General features: G+C 38.0%; 1 protein-coding gene across 2 annotated transcripts in view; it reads left to right on the top strand.

Moving 5' to 3' along the window:
* calcrl2 (calcitonin receptor-like 2) overlaps positions 1 to 13687 on the top strand; it is a 39625-nt gene that overhangs the window by 18418 nt on the left and 7520 nt on the right. For both annotated transcript variants that reach the window (XM_085344389.1, XM_085344390.1), the window contains exons 2-9: positions 5012 to 5069; positions 5210 to 5384; positions 9641 to 9748; positions 11338 to 11450; positions 12181 to 12272; positions 12489 to 12618; positions 12813 to 12966; positions 13462 to 13522. In XM_085344389.1, coding sequence (XP_085200515.1) covers positions 5016 to 5069; positions 5210 to 5384; positions 9641 to 9748; positions 11338 to 11450; positions 12181 to 12272; positions 12489 to 12618; positions 12813 to 12966; positions 13462 to 13522 — 887 coding nt within the window. In that variant the 5' untranslated portion in view covers positions 5012 to 5015. The remainder of the gene's footprint in view (positions 1 to 5011; positions 5070 to 5209; positions 5385 to 9640; positions 9749 to 11337; positions 11451 to 12180; positions 12273 to 12488; positions 12619 to 12812; positions 12967 to 13461; positions 13523 to 13687) is intronic.

The raw sequence follows: 13687 nt of genomic DNA, 5'->3' as shown, positions 1-13687 counted from the left end.
ATGTGGTGAACTGGTGGCCTTGATTTGTTTTTACAGCTGTTACCAGACAAGCAAGCAATGCATACCAGTTTGACAGTGACCGCTGTCAGACCATTTAAACATCTCACTAGGGAAAGAAAGAAAGAAAGAAAGAAAGAAAGAAAGAAAGAAAGAAAGAAAGAAAGAAAGAAAGAACTCTATTAAAGGAATGCACTGAGCTATTGGAAAAAGCCTGACCTATACTGAAGTTTAGTTGCTGTTATGTAATTTTGCTAATGTTTTTATTTTTATTTTAAAATTAAAATTTTAAAATAGTGCTTTTAGTGCTTTTGTCACTAGTTCAATAATCATATACATGTCAATCTAATTCCAATTAAATTCAGTTTTATTGAGATATGATATTGGAGAGAAGACCCCAACATTCAAATAATCCCTTATGAGCAAGCACTATGTGGAGCAAGCCTTCCTTTTTAACAGGAAGACACTTCCAGTTAAAAGGTCATTATTCCAGGATCATCAGCCTGGAAGGAAGTTTTTCCAAGATCAGGATCAGCCTCATGGAGGACTGTAATGTGAGCAGCTAGTGGATCACGTGATCCACAGTAACAGTAAGCTTTATCAAAAAGTCAAGTCAAGTTAGTTTATTTCTACAGCACATTTAAACAACAGACATTGACCAAAATGCTGCACAACAGTAAAATCAAAATCAATCAATCAATCAAAAAAGAAAACAATACAAATGAAGGATAAAAAAATAATAATAAAAATAAATTCATAGCAACTTTCATAAATACTAAAAATGAAGATAGTAAAAGAAAAAGAGACACAGTGGGGAAAATAAAACAGAAGCTGGCCTGAAGCTGGGAAATGAGAAGAAGAATGTTTAAAGTTGGGAATTCAAGATTGGTAGTTGGGTAGATGACCTAATCTGAGGAGGGATCTGCCCGATAAAAAATAAACTTTGAAACCTAATCTTTAAAGTATTTAATTTAATTCAGGTTTATTTGTTTAGCCCCAGCTCACAACAACAACACCTTAAGGCAATTTATACTGTAGGGTAAAGACGTACAGTATCAATGGGGAAATGATAACCTGTGAGAAAACAGTAGGTGACGGTGGAAATTAAAAGCTCCCTTTTAACAGGAAGAAACCTCAAGCACAATCAAGGTCAGAGAGGCGGGCGTCTTTTACCACGATCTGTTGGGTTTGAGAGGAAAGAGAAAAGAAAAGGATAAGTAGTGTATGAGCAGAAAAGTAGAGAGGATGTCTGCTTCCTGAAGTCAAACTGAGGGTTGATTTCACAGGTGAGGAGCCTGACAGATGAAGGCTTTAATTTTGGAAAGTCAAGGAACCACAAGAATGCCTTAACAGACTTTTAATTATTTTTTATAAGAAAAAAACCTCATCTGTGGAAAACTGATCATTCAAGTATAAATATGGTGGTAAATCACAGCACAGCTGATTAAAACCAAAGCCGTGTCTTAGGTCTACTAATCAGGGCAAGTTACTGAACCACCATGTAGTGGCAATGAGTGCGCGTGTGCTGGACAAAATGCACCAAAAGGGCATAGAAACTGCTCCGTGTATGTGTGTGGATCTTTTGGTTTTACAGTGTAAATATTTGAGCGCTGGGTAAGTGTAGACTAGTGCAATATAAATATCTATCCAAGTAAGCCATGCAACACAAGAAAAGCACAGGGACTTGACCCACATCAGTGTCTGCTCAGCTGTTATGCTACTCTGCTACATGTACTGCAGACGGTGCTGGGACTTTTAATAAACATGGTCAAAATTTGGAGATTGTTTGGAGATTGACAGCATAGTGACTTATAAAGTAAAATTTCTTAATATAATGGTGTGGAAAGGTTAACTAAATTAGGGGGGAAACTTATGTTATTGTTGTTATTTTACACAGTATTAGTGATACTGTCCCAGCTGGCCTGCTGTAATGGTGCTCAGAGCTACAGTATAAAGACTCATTGTTTTCTTCATGAACCAGGTTATTGTAAGCTGCATGTGCTGATGCTTTGTCAAAGTGATGTGTTTTTTTATGTCTGCACTCAGTACGACTTTTCTTTTTTTAAACACTGTTTGAATCTCTGAGTTCAAACACTGGTCAGCAGTGATTCCCAGCTTTTTTTCATAGCCGTAAAAGAAAAGCAGTCACAATATTCTTCAGTCTCACTGACATGTCAGTGATTTTCGGGCTTTTGTTCTCACCAGATGAACCGGTATGACTGAGATAAATGCTGACAGGAAGCAGTGTAGGATGAGAAAAACCAGAGGACAAAAAATAGTTTGAGAGGAAGAGTCTTCAAGAGCAGCAGTAAGAGAAAAAGAAAGAGATCAAGCGGAAAGGGTGTTGGCTTTATTGTATGTGTGCGTCTTAATGTGTCTGGCTGAATATAGGACACACAATTCTCTGGGCACAGTCAAATCAGCATGCATCTGCATCACCTAAGTTCAAATTGAGAGGTGACGGCCTAAGAGAAAATAAAAGACAATAAAACCACAGGGACAAAGGAAGTGACGAATCAGCAATAGCATCTCAGTTTGTTACCGCAAAACAAAGACAATCCAAACCACTTGGCTACAATTCACAGATAGATTGCAAGCAGTGTTTATTGGTGACAATGGCACATAGCGAGCACTTGCCAAGGCATTATGATATGTGCGGGTGCGTGTCCTTGGGTTAACAATGTTCTGATGGGGAACAATACATTACGAGAGGCAACTGTGTACAAAACAGAAAGAGGGGCAATCATTGTTTGGTTCTTGATGGATTGAATCATAATTATAAATATTTGTGTGTGTTTGTGCGTGTCATCATTGTCACTGACGGAAACTCAGAACTGAAGTTCATGGGAAAAACTGTCACAGCACAGTTTGTGATGCGAAGAAAAAAAAAGTAAGGGCAGGCTACAATAGCCTGTGGCTACGATGTTGTTCTTCGCTGGTAGGATGGCATTAAAAGACCAAATCAGAAACCTATTTGCACATGGTAGTAGTAAAGATAATAGTTGATGATTCTTAATATAAAGAATGCAAAAACACAAGTGACTTTTTTACTTCTGTAAGTTACTTAAAGATCAATATTCACATTAAATTCCCCCTGTGCTGCAGTCGATTTGAAATACTCCTCAGCTGGGGGAAAAAGCTGTGGTTAAACAATCTAAAGTAATCCGTGGTTGCACTTGATCTTAGCAGACTCAGCAATACCAAAACTTTCTCTGGGTTGGTGGAGGAAAACTGCAGAAGCAAGCAGTTCGGAAAGAATCTTGCAGGCAAGCTTTGCTGTAATGAGCTTGGGACATTTCCTGTGTGTTGCCTTCACTTCAAACCTAGTTACAAGTCATTTTTGTATGCTTGCGACTGACTCATGAGCATTTGAGAAGCACTTGACTTTAACCTTTAACATTGGCGAACTGATATTTTAATTATAATAAGTGTAGTTTAAGCTGTTTTACGCAATACAACATGACATCCAGTCTGTGTCCAGACTTATAAGAATACAATACAACTTTATTTAAATAGCACGTTTAAAACCAAAGGCTTGAAAAGTGCTTCACAATATTACAATAGATCAAAATAAATTTATATAAAAGGCATTACCAAAATACAAAACAAGCTGACTTAACTTCATTTTATTATATGGTAATTTTACTTGTGTAGAATATAAAATGTTACATTTAATGGAATCTGGTCAAATTAAATTTACTTAATTGAAATACATTAAGTTTATATTTTAAGCATGTTTTCTTAAATGTTTAATTATTTGAATAACTAAGCGTTTGATGGGTCCTGTTATTTGTTAATCTGTCTACCAAGCCTGCTTACTGTCCTCACCTACACCGTTCAGTGTTTGTTTCTTTCTTTTCATCACCAGTGTATGTTCAATTAAAAATAAGAGAACTAAATTTTCACGAGAGTTACAAAACTATTTTTAATATATTCTATTGTCACAATGAGTAAATAAGCAACAGAGACAAAAGCATCAAACAAGAATATTTCAGTTGTAAACTTAAACGTTTTCATCTTATATGTTGGATTGAGTGGAGAAAAAAATGATCCAGTCACGCAGAAGATTTTGGATGATGAAATCAAGTCTGCCTGTATTCTGAGAGCTCTTCTCTCCAGGCTCTTTTACACACACAAAAATAATTATAAAACTGAATATTTAGAGAAACAACACCGCTGACTCACAACATTTCCACACATTTCTTTCCCCTTTTGCTTTTCTATCTCTCTTATTCGCATCTGTCAAAATGCTTTCATTACTCTGTCCCCTACAGAGAATTTATTGACGATAATGCGAACTCTTATTGCTTTTTCAGATATTTTTCTCATACACTCTTCAGTTTATATCCCTTTCACATCTGGCAAAATGTTTTTGTAACCATGTTGATAAAATGTTGCTATTTTATCAGTTGTGTTTGACTTTAATCATTTGAAATCTTAAAAAAAATGTAGATGCCTCCGTTTCACAATACATTTTGCTTCAAGGAAAAATTAAACAGAATATGCAGCTGTAGATTTTTGCATTGAGCAAATCCCCGAAACAAAGTCTGACTATAGAGAGCGAGAACAACAGAATTAAAGCACTGACTGTGTATTTGTTGTTAGAGACTCTGTAACTGGCTGGCTCATTAAAGATGAAAAGCTAAAGGGAACTCGCTGCTCTTTTGCCCCAAAATAACAATAAACACACATCTGTTTCTGTGACCCTGAGTGGACAGTAGAGAGAAATGACTGCGGGAGCATGAACTTCCTTTGCTGATAAATGAGAAGATACACAAACAGCGAATAAACATACACGAATGTGCTTATAAAAACTGTGCGTTCACACAGAGGCATTTGGGTTCGGCCTGCAACAGTGACGCTATGCGGAGCGCTTGATTTCATGCATGCTAGTGGTGGTTTTATGTCGTACTTGAATGATGCAGCTGAAGCCACTTCACATGTACATATGGTGGGAGACTTAGCGTACAGATGTTTCACAATTACATTGTTCATGTTCTTCTTTTCCTTTTAGAGAAATGTGGAAAACCCTAACACTCTCCCTGCTGGTTGCACTGGCACTCTTCACAGAGGTGAGTACTCCTTTCACCCATTAGCTATTTAAGTGTCTAATGCTTTATGTCAAAGCCAGAATGTGCTTTGATTAAATTAGAGGATGTAGATTTGTAGTATCTCTAACATACTCTTTGTTTTTGATGACTACCTTGCCCAGGTGGCCCACTGTCAGGATATGGAGTCCCTGGCAGTCACTGAAAAAACAATGCCACGGCAGGAGAATTTTACTAACATGGATTTGGCCGACTTACTTGGACAGTCGAGACGGCAGATCCTGGCTGCTCAGTTTGAATGCTACTTGAAAATAATCCACGATCCAGTAACAGAAGAAGGTGATGATAACACTTTACCCATTGTTCCATCCCAGCTGGATGAATTTCTTTTAAGTATATTATTCCTGGTAGATGGAGGATGCTGCAGTATTAAAGAAGCATTGAAATCGTTTCTTCTGCAAATATAAACATGCACAGTATGCATGAAACAATTAATTAATAAAATTAATTAATAAAAATTCATCTATTTTCATTGTGTTTGGAAAACATTCCACATAATTATATCAGAGCCAGTGCTAGAACAGATGACTTGTTGCATTACTAGTAAATGAAGAGGAAAGGGAAAATAAAACTTTAACTCATGATCTCACCAAGGCAGAAGAAAAACTCCTCAAATTCCTCACCTATATCGGAAGACTTTAAATGTTGGTAGCAATGGCATTTAAAAGCTCCGTAGAGCAAGCATACACAGGAGGTGGGGTTGTTTACCGCTAACCCACTAAGTTGTTTTAGAATGTGAAATTGGCTTGAAATAAACCCCTGAACCACCATCAACAAAAGTCTGGATATTTTCCATCCTCCACCTTTCGGGGGCAGTAAAGGAGTCCATTGCTATTGTGTAGACCTCTCTGTGTGATAAAGCAGTTGCTATATTTTCTGTTTATCAAGTAAAAATACATAAAGGCACTTGATGATGTTGATATTAGGGATCTGTGGGGGCCATAGCATCACTTCCAGTACTTCTTGTTCTTCTTTACGCTGAAGAGAGTTCTTAATGACTTTGGCTGTGTGTTTGGGGTCATTATCCTGCTGCAGAATACATTTGGGGCCAATAAACAATCATTTCTTTTTCTGAAAGCACTCTTTGTTTACAGCATTTTGTTTACAGCACAGTAGTGTATATATATCGTAAAGCAACATATAACATATTAAGTAACTGATAGCAGTTGAATAGTAAGGAAGTGAGGTGTATTACTGGCAGTCCTTCCTATTTGGTGTGTGCACATTCCTTGGAAAAGAGAAAGAGAGAGGGACAGAGAGAGAGAGGAAGAGAGAGAGAGAGAGGAAGTGAGTCAGAAAGAAAGGAAACTTGCCCTTTGTATTTCCCCAGTGCCTGTTACTCCCATTCAGTACTTCACTGCCTTTGAAATGTTATTGTGTGTTTCAATTCCCAGCATGCCTCTGTGGGACCTGGTATAAGCGAATTTCCGAGTATTGTTGAGAAGCTTTGTGTAGCCCAGCTGTGGTTACACTCTCTATATAAGAGTAACACACTATTTATAATGAATGGAAAATCTATATAAATAGTAATAATAATTTAAAGGGTTGCCTGTGGATGATAAAATAAATTCAAAATGAGCAGTTGGTGTATAATCACTTTAGGGTTCCTCTCGCCCCTCCAGGTGTTCTTTTAGCTGTATCTTTGCTGTTCCTTGGACTGCGCTCTTCTGGACAGAAATCTTGGATGTCTGGGATCTACTGGTGGCACTTGCCAAGCTTCAAGGGCACTGCACTCAGTGCTCTGATTACCAACGGAACAGCTATTGCCTTCACCCTTAACATCTTCTTGAGCTCTTCTCTCAGCCCTACTTCTCAAGCTTCTTGTGTTCCTTCGTCCTGATGTTGCTATTACTCAGTATAGCTACATCTATCACTACAGCCATCTTCCTCTGCTTGTCCACCACTACCATGTCTGGCTGGTTAGCTATCACCAGTTTGTCTGTCTGTATCTGGAAGTCCCACAGGAACTTAGCTTGGTCATTCTCAACCACCCTAGGAACCATGTCCCATTTTGACCGTGGGACTTCCAGGCCATAGTCAGCACGGATGTTTCTGTGTATATGCTGGCCACTTGTTTATGTTGTTCCATGTATCCCAGGGAATCTTTGCACAGCCTGCACCTGGGATCTTGCTTGGTGTGGTAGAACCCTGCTTCTATTGAGCTCGTGCTAAGACCTATTTCTTGTGGTGCCATGATTAGGGCCTCTGTATTGTCTTTCAGTCCAACTTTGTCCAGCCACTGATACAATTTCCTCAATCTGCGTTCATACATACCATGAAGGGGCCTGTCCTACCATGATGATTCTTCTCCTTGCTCTTTTTCTTTCTTGGGTTTCTGCTGCCTGTAGAATTCATTTCTGGTAGTTTGATCCCCTCTTTTCTGACTACCTTCGCTCTCTTTGTTACTATTCAACTTTTTCCAATCCGAATGACATTCCGATGTCACTGCTGTAGATCCTAGTGGTGCGGATTGGTGAATCGATGTCTCATTCACTCTTGGCATATAGCTCGATGTCATCCATGTAGAGGAGGTGGCTGTCAATTGCTCCACTCCATAGTCGGTATCCATAGCCATTGCTCACCAAGGGGTTTAAGGCTTATGCAGTTGAAGTTGGCTTCTAGAGTTGTTTGCCATGTCCCCATTGAGTTTGTAATGAAGTTCAGTTCAGTTCAGTTCATTTTTATTTCAAACATGCGCCTTCACATTCATTACAAAATATCATTCCATTCTTTTGTTTGAAAAGGAGTAGGCAGAAGTCTACACTTATTATTCCCTACCCCCTCAAATTTTGCCTTTAATTTAATTTTCTTTTAGCCTTAAATTAAACAAACAACATATGAAGTAAAAGTAAAGCAAAGACAAAACAAAACAAACAAATAAACAAAACAAATAAACAAGCCCCACCACAGTATAGTTACTTTCATATAAATAAGGACTGAGTGGTAACGTTTGCAGATTGACAAATTATGAGACAAACAAACTAAAACACTATTACGAACAACATTTCCGCACTGGGTTAACCCTGTTTTCTTCATTCTTATATTTGTTAAAAAATTGTTTTTTATATTTCATTTTAAACTAGTTTATGTTGTTACTTTCTTTCATTTCTTCTGTTAGACTGTTCCATAATTTAACTCCTGCTATAGAGATAGACATACTTTTCAAAGTTGTTCTAGCGCTTTGTATTTTCAAATTCTATTTCCCTCCCTCTTTAGCTTCTGTGAAGCACTTTGTGATTTTTATCTTGAAAGGTGCTATATAAATAAAGTTTTACTTACTTACTTAAGTTACACCCACCTTGTCTTTCTATAAACAATTTACAGATTTCTTTTGGAAGCAATTTATTTCTTACTTTATATATTATTTGCTTTCCCCAGGACGGCAATGCTCCGTGCCAATTTCCCTCGAACATAAGTAATGTGTGGTTTCCAACAGACCTTGTGGTCAATGATCACACCAAGAAATTTTATTACATTTACTCTTTCTAAATATACATTGTCAACACATATTTCTACTTTGATATTTTTATTTTGGTTTCCAAACAACATAAATTAGTTTTTATCTAGATTCAATGATAATTCATTTATATCAAATCACTTCTTTAATATCGTTAATTCCTGTATGATCATCTCCAAAACCTGTGGCAATTCCACACCTGAACAAAATATATTTGTGTCATCTGCAAATATTACAAACTTTAAAGTCTCCTAAGGTCCTGTTGATCTTGTATACTGTTAGGTATTCTAGGATCCATGCGTGGGGCATTGAGTAATATGCTTTCTTGTAGTCAATCCAGGCAGTGGACATGTTGGTCAGTCTGGTCTTGCAGTCTTGAGGAACTGCTCTGTCTACAAGTGGCTGGTGTTTTACCCCTCTGGTATTACTGCCAATTCCTTTCTGTGTGCCGCTGTATTGAGCTATTTGCAGGGGTGCACAAAAGTGGTCCGCAGGTGCGGATTCGCTGTCAAAATAAAAGATGCGCACCAGATAAGCTCCTTTAAGCAATTACTTTGGTGTTCCTCCACCTCCAAAGAAATGTCATAAGGAGTCCGAACCGCAAAAGAAGCACGTATTGAAAAGTGGTTGCAGGAGGTGAGCTGGCTTCAAATGATGAACGCACAGAGATGTGGTGCAGAATATGCCGTGAAAATCTCACTCTAGCGGACAAAAACAGTGCCTTTTATCTACGCAAACACGCGTTGCAACTTCTTATCTGGTGCACGTCTTTTATTTTGACAGCGAATGCGCACCTGCGGACCACTTATGTGCACCCCTGTCTATGTGCCTATTCATCTTAGCCACCACTTGGTTAGAACTTCCAAAAGGCTTATAGTGTTACCACTACACTATCCAGCTGCTCTCTCTCTCTCTCTCTCTCTCTCTCTCTCTGTCTGTGTGTGTGTGTGTGTGTGTGTGTGTGTGTGTGTGTGTGTGTGTGTGTGTGTGTGTGTGTGTGTTTTATGGTTATCTTACCCTAAATTACCACTGCACAGACATGCAAATCTCAATGACATTTCTCCTCTGCCCTCTTTAGGCCCTTACTGTAACCGTACATGGGATGGCTGGCTATGTTGGGATGATTCAGCTCCAGGAACTGTCATGCAGATGTGTCCAGCATATTTTATGGACTTTGACCCTACTGGTAAGGCCGTAATGGACACACATGGTCTCTTTGTATTCTTCTTTTTTATTTGTACTGATACAGTAAGTGAATAATAGATTGAACAAAGATAGTTATAGTTTTGAATTTACACCACCATAGTTAATTTTAAATCAAGTAATGAAGATGTGATTGATCTCTAAATCACAATCAAACGGGTTTAACAAAAATGTTGTATTATTTGTTTAGGAATTAGAGGCATTTCTATACATAGTCGATACATAGTCACCAATTTTCATTTTCATTGGACTGACAAGAAGTTTCTTGGACAGGTGTCCATTCCCTTGCTATTTCGTGAGAAATAAAGGACACGTAATGTCTGAATTTCATTCAAAGTAATGAATTTGTGTTTTATAGCTTTTTTAGTCATTTTAGTCAATGTAAGGCTCAAAAAGTTATCAGTGCAAGTGAAGAAGCCCGTCATTAGGATCAAAACCAAAATAAATCTATTAGTGTGATCGGAAAACTAAAGGAGTAGCCAAATCAACAATCTTGTGCAGTGTTAAAACAATTTTTTGCACTGATCAGAAGACAACTAGAGAGGATGTTGACAGAATTCTGTCGATGGTTCAGAAAACCAACTCTGAAACATTTAGCCAAGTCAAGAACACTTTCAAGGGGGTAGGCATGTCATTGTCAAAAGTCTGCAATCAAGAGACACCTTCATGAATGAAGTACAGGTGGTTTACAACAAGGTGCAAACCACTGGTTACACTAATGAACCTGAAAACCAGATTTGACTTTCCAGAAAAATCTGATGAAACTAAGGGTAATTTACTAGAAAAGGAAGACAAAGCGGAATCATCTGTCCAACATAGTGGAGACTTTGTTATGGCATGTGCCCGTACGGCTGCTAGTGGAACTAGATCACTAGTGATGAATGGTGTTTTGACTTTTAGTTGAAATAGCAGGATGAATACTGAAGTGAACAGGGCTATACTCTCTGCTCAGATTCAGCCAAATGCTGCAAAACTGTTGGGTAAGACGAAAATGACCCAAAGCATATTGCAAAAACAACCTTTTCGCTAGTTAAATGCAGAAAGTTCCACAAACAAACAGCAACTTAAATAAGCTACAGTAAACACATGGCAGATCATTTCAAGGGTGAAAAAACAGCATTTAACCCTGGAGAACCAATGGGGTCAGATCCGAGCCCATGGGTTCTCCAGGGTTAAAGATGTCCATGGGTTAAAGTCTTAAGGCAGTCATTGACTTCATGTAAGTATTAAAAACAGTCCTGATATTTAAAAATTAAGTTAGTTTGTCTAACTAATTTAGAGACTTCAAAAATGGGGGACTGTGTTTAAAAGTTGTTGCATTTGTTAAACTGTAATAATTTTGTTAAACCCTTTTAATTAAAGCTAAAAGCCTTCACTTCAAGGACAAGTTGATTGTTTTATTTAAAATCCACTTTGGTGGTTTACAGGGGCAAAACTGCAAAAATTGTCCCTTTGTGCAGCAAAGAACAGACCTAACTGCATGTACTACAAATCGTCCACGTGCTGTATTTCATGTATAATGGGCCTATCATTGCCAACTATGACAACATGTAAAATCTGTTCATTCAACAGAGAGGGTTACCAAAGTCTGTAATCCTGATGGCCAGTGGTTCCATCACCCAGAGAGCAAGAGAATCTGGTCTAACTACACCATGTGTTCTGCACACACTAACCACAAACTCAAGGTAAAATGGAGCTATTTTCATCATTTACTGCATTTGTTTAATTTGGTTTGGTTTTGGCTGAATTGACCAAATTGGAGCATTGACCTTTACTGTAATCTGGTTCTGTGTGCCACTGTTTCGGGAGCTATTTTTCTGAATAAATGAATGTTTTTTGTGAAATTTTCTGACTGGAGTTAGAATTTGTTCGCACTTTCAACTTTCAACTTGCAATTTTATCTTATCTCATTTGATCTGATTTGGAGATGCCAATTTAACTATTAGAAAGCCATAAAACTTTGCAAACTCATCTAACCCTCCAAAATATGTCTAAGTAGAGTTCTGATAGAAATTTTCACCTTGCTCAAATCTGCTTTTAGTCTAATCAACCTCATGTCTAGACTGAACAGGCCAGTTGTTTGAAGAATATTCCTGTCAGAAACAAATCTCTAAAGCCTGTCAGACTTTTTGTATATTGTCTTTAATCAATTTAAAATTCCCATGCCATTTCTCCAGCAGTGATTACTGTTTAGTGCATCTTAATTGATGGCCATTCAGCAAATACTTTCTCTCTCAGAAGAGAGTTTACAGTTGTTTTATTTGCATTGCTGTGTGCTGCTTTCACATACTGTGAAGAGAAGATGCAAAGATTGTATTCTGTGCTGGCTAACATCTTAATTTTAAAAGAAAATCACTCTTAGTCAGCGATAAATCTATTTACATTCATCATAGCTGAGCAATTTGTTCCCTGCAGCTTGCCATCAGTGTCTACTACATGGCCATGGTGGGTCATAGTCTTTCCATTGTGTCCTTAGTCATCAGTCTGACCATCTTCTCCTACTTCAAGTGAGTCATGGGAGGTTTCTTCTGTCTGGGTTAATTGACTGCTTCTTGTTTTTTCCCTCTTCATAATCATATGATTAAATTATCATAGAAAATAATGGTGATTGCTTGAATGGGAATATTAATCTCCTGAGAAAAGTATTAGTTCACTCTGAAGCACCCGTAACTAATACGGTAGTCCATTAATGCTGTTCCTTTGCTCTCTCTGCTCTCTTTCAGGAGCCTTAGCTGCCAGAGAATCTCCCTTCATAAGAACATGTTTCTTTCCTTCATCTTAAACTCAATTGTTACTATGATATGGCTCACATTCAGCATAGTCAATAACCAGGGCACAGACACCAGCAACTCTGTGAGCCACCAACTAGTCTTCATCTCATTACACTCATGAGTTTTCTCTGTTTTCAAAAAGGCCTTATAATCCATAGTCTAGTGCCTTTCTCAGTTTTCACCTGTGGTCCTCTGTTTGTGTTTAATTACATATTTATAAAAAATCTGCTTATAACATATTCAGTATATAAGGACTTACGATATCCCCTCTATCAGGTGAACTGTAAGATCCTGGCTGTACTGACTCAGTATACCTCTACTTCCACCTACTTCTGGATGCTGTGTGAAGGCATCTACCTCCACACACTCATCATAGTGGCCGTCTTTGTTGGGGAACAGCAGCTCTTCTGGTACTACATCCTGGGGTGGGGTGAGTCAGGAGGATCACACACATTTGTGCCTTTTCCAATTCTTCTTGGAGTTCCTTAGTCTAGTTATGTAGGAATTTGCATCATGTTAGCAGCAAATTTGCAGACCTGGCTCTGGCCACAAAGGGCCAGGTAGGTTGGGATAGCTTTTTTCCCCCTTAATATTATTGTTAAGGGGATTATTATTATTATTTCCTCTTAATTATTTACTCTGGTTATCTTTGTCCACTATTAAAATTTGCTTGATGATCTGAAACATGATATGCATGACAAATATATATATATAAAAAAAGAACAAAACAAAACTAAGAAATCAGGAAGAGGGTAAATACTTTTTCACGGCACTGTATCCAAACACGTGAGCATGTATTATACATACATATACATCCTCATTCACTAATACACTAAGATGTACTGCTGCGGCTGCAGCAGCCTCTGCAGAGATCCTGGGTGTCAGACTAGTATTCATTTCTGATTTTCTCTCTCTCTATCCAAAGGTTTTCCCATCGTTCCTGCTGTCACATACGCTGTGGCTCGTGGGCTTTTCCACAACGACCCGTAAGATGCAGCACATTTACTGTTTTGCCATTGTCATCTCTGTAAATCAGAAGCTCAGACTAAGATGAGAAATGTAGTAAGACGTGTAGAGATATCCGTACTGGAAGTAGAGCAAAGCACAAGAGAGTTTTTCATCTTTTCTATAGTCTCTAAAATATGAAGTGG

This window comes from Diplotaxodon limnothrissa, linkage group LG20, assembly GCF_057381915.1.
Source record: "Diplotaxodon limnothrissa isolate DT_005_m linkage group LG20, D_limnothrissa_male_GT1.1, whole genome shotgun sequence".
Classification (NCBI taxonomy): Eukaryota; Metazoa; Chordata; class Actinopteri; order Cichliformes; family Cichlidae; genus Diplotaxodon; species Diplotaxodon limnothrissa.
The sequence above is the reverse complement of the archived record's forward strand: the minus strand, read 5'-3'. Positions and strand labels throughout refer to the sequence as shown.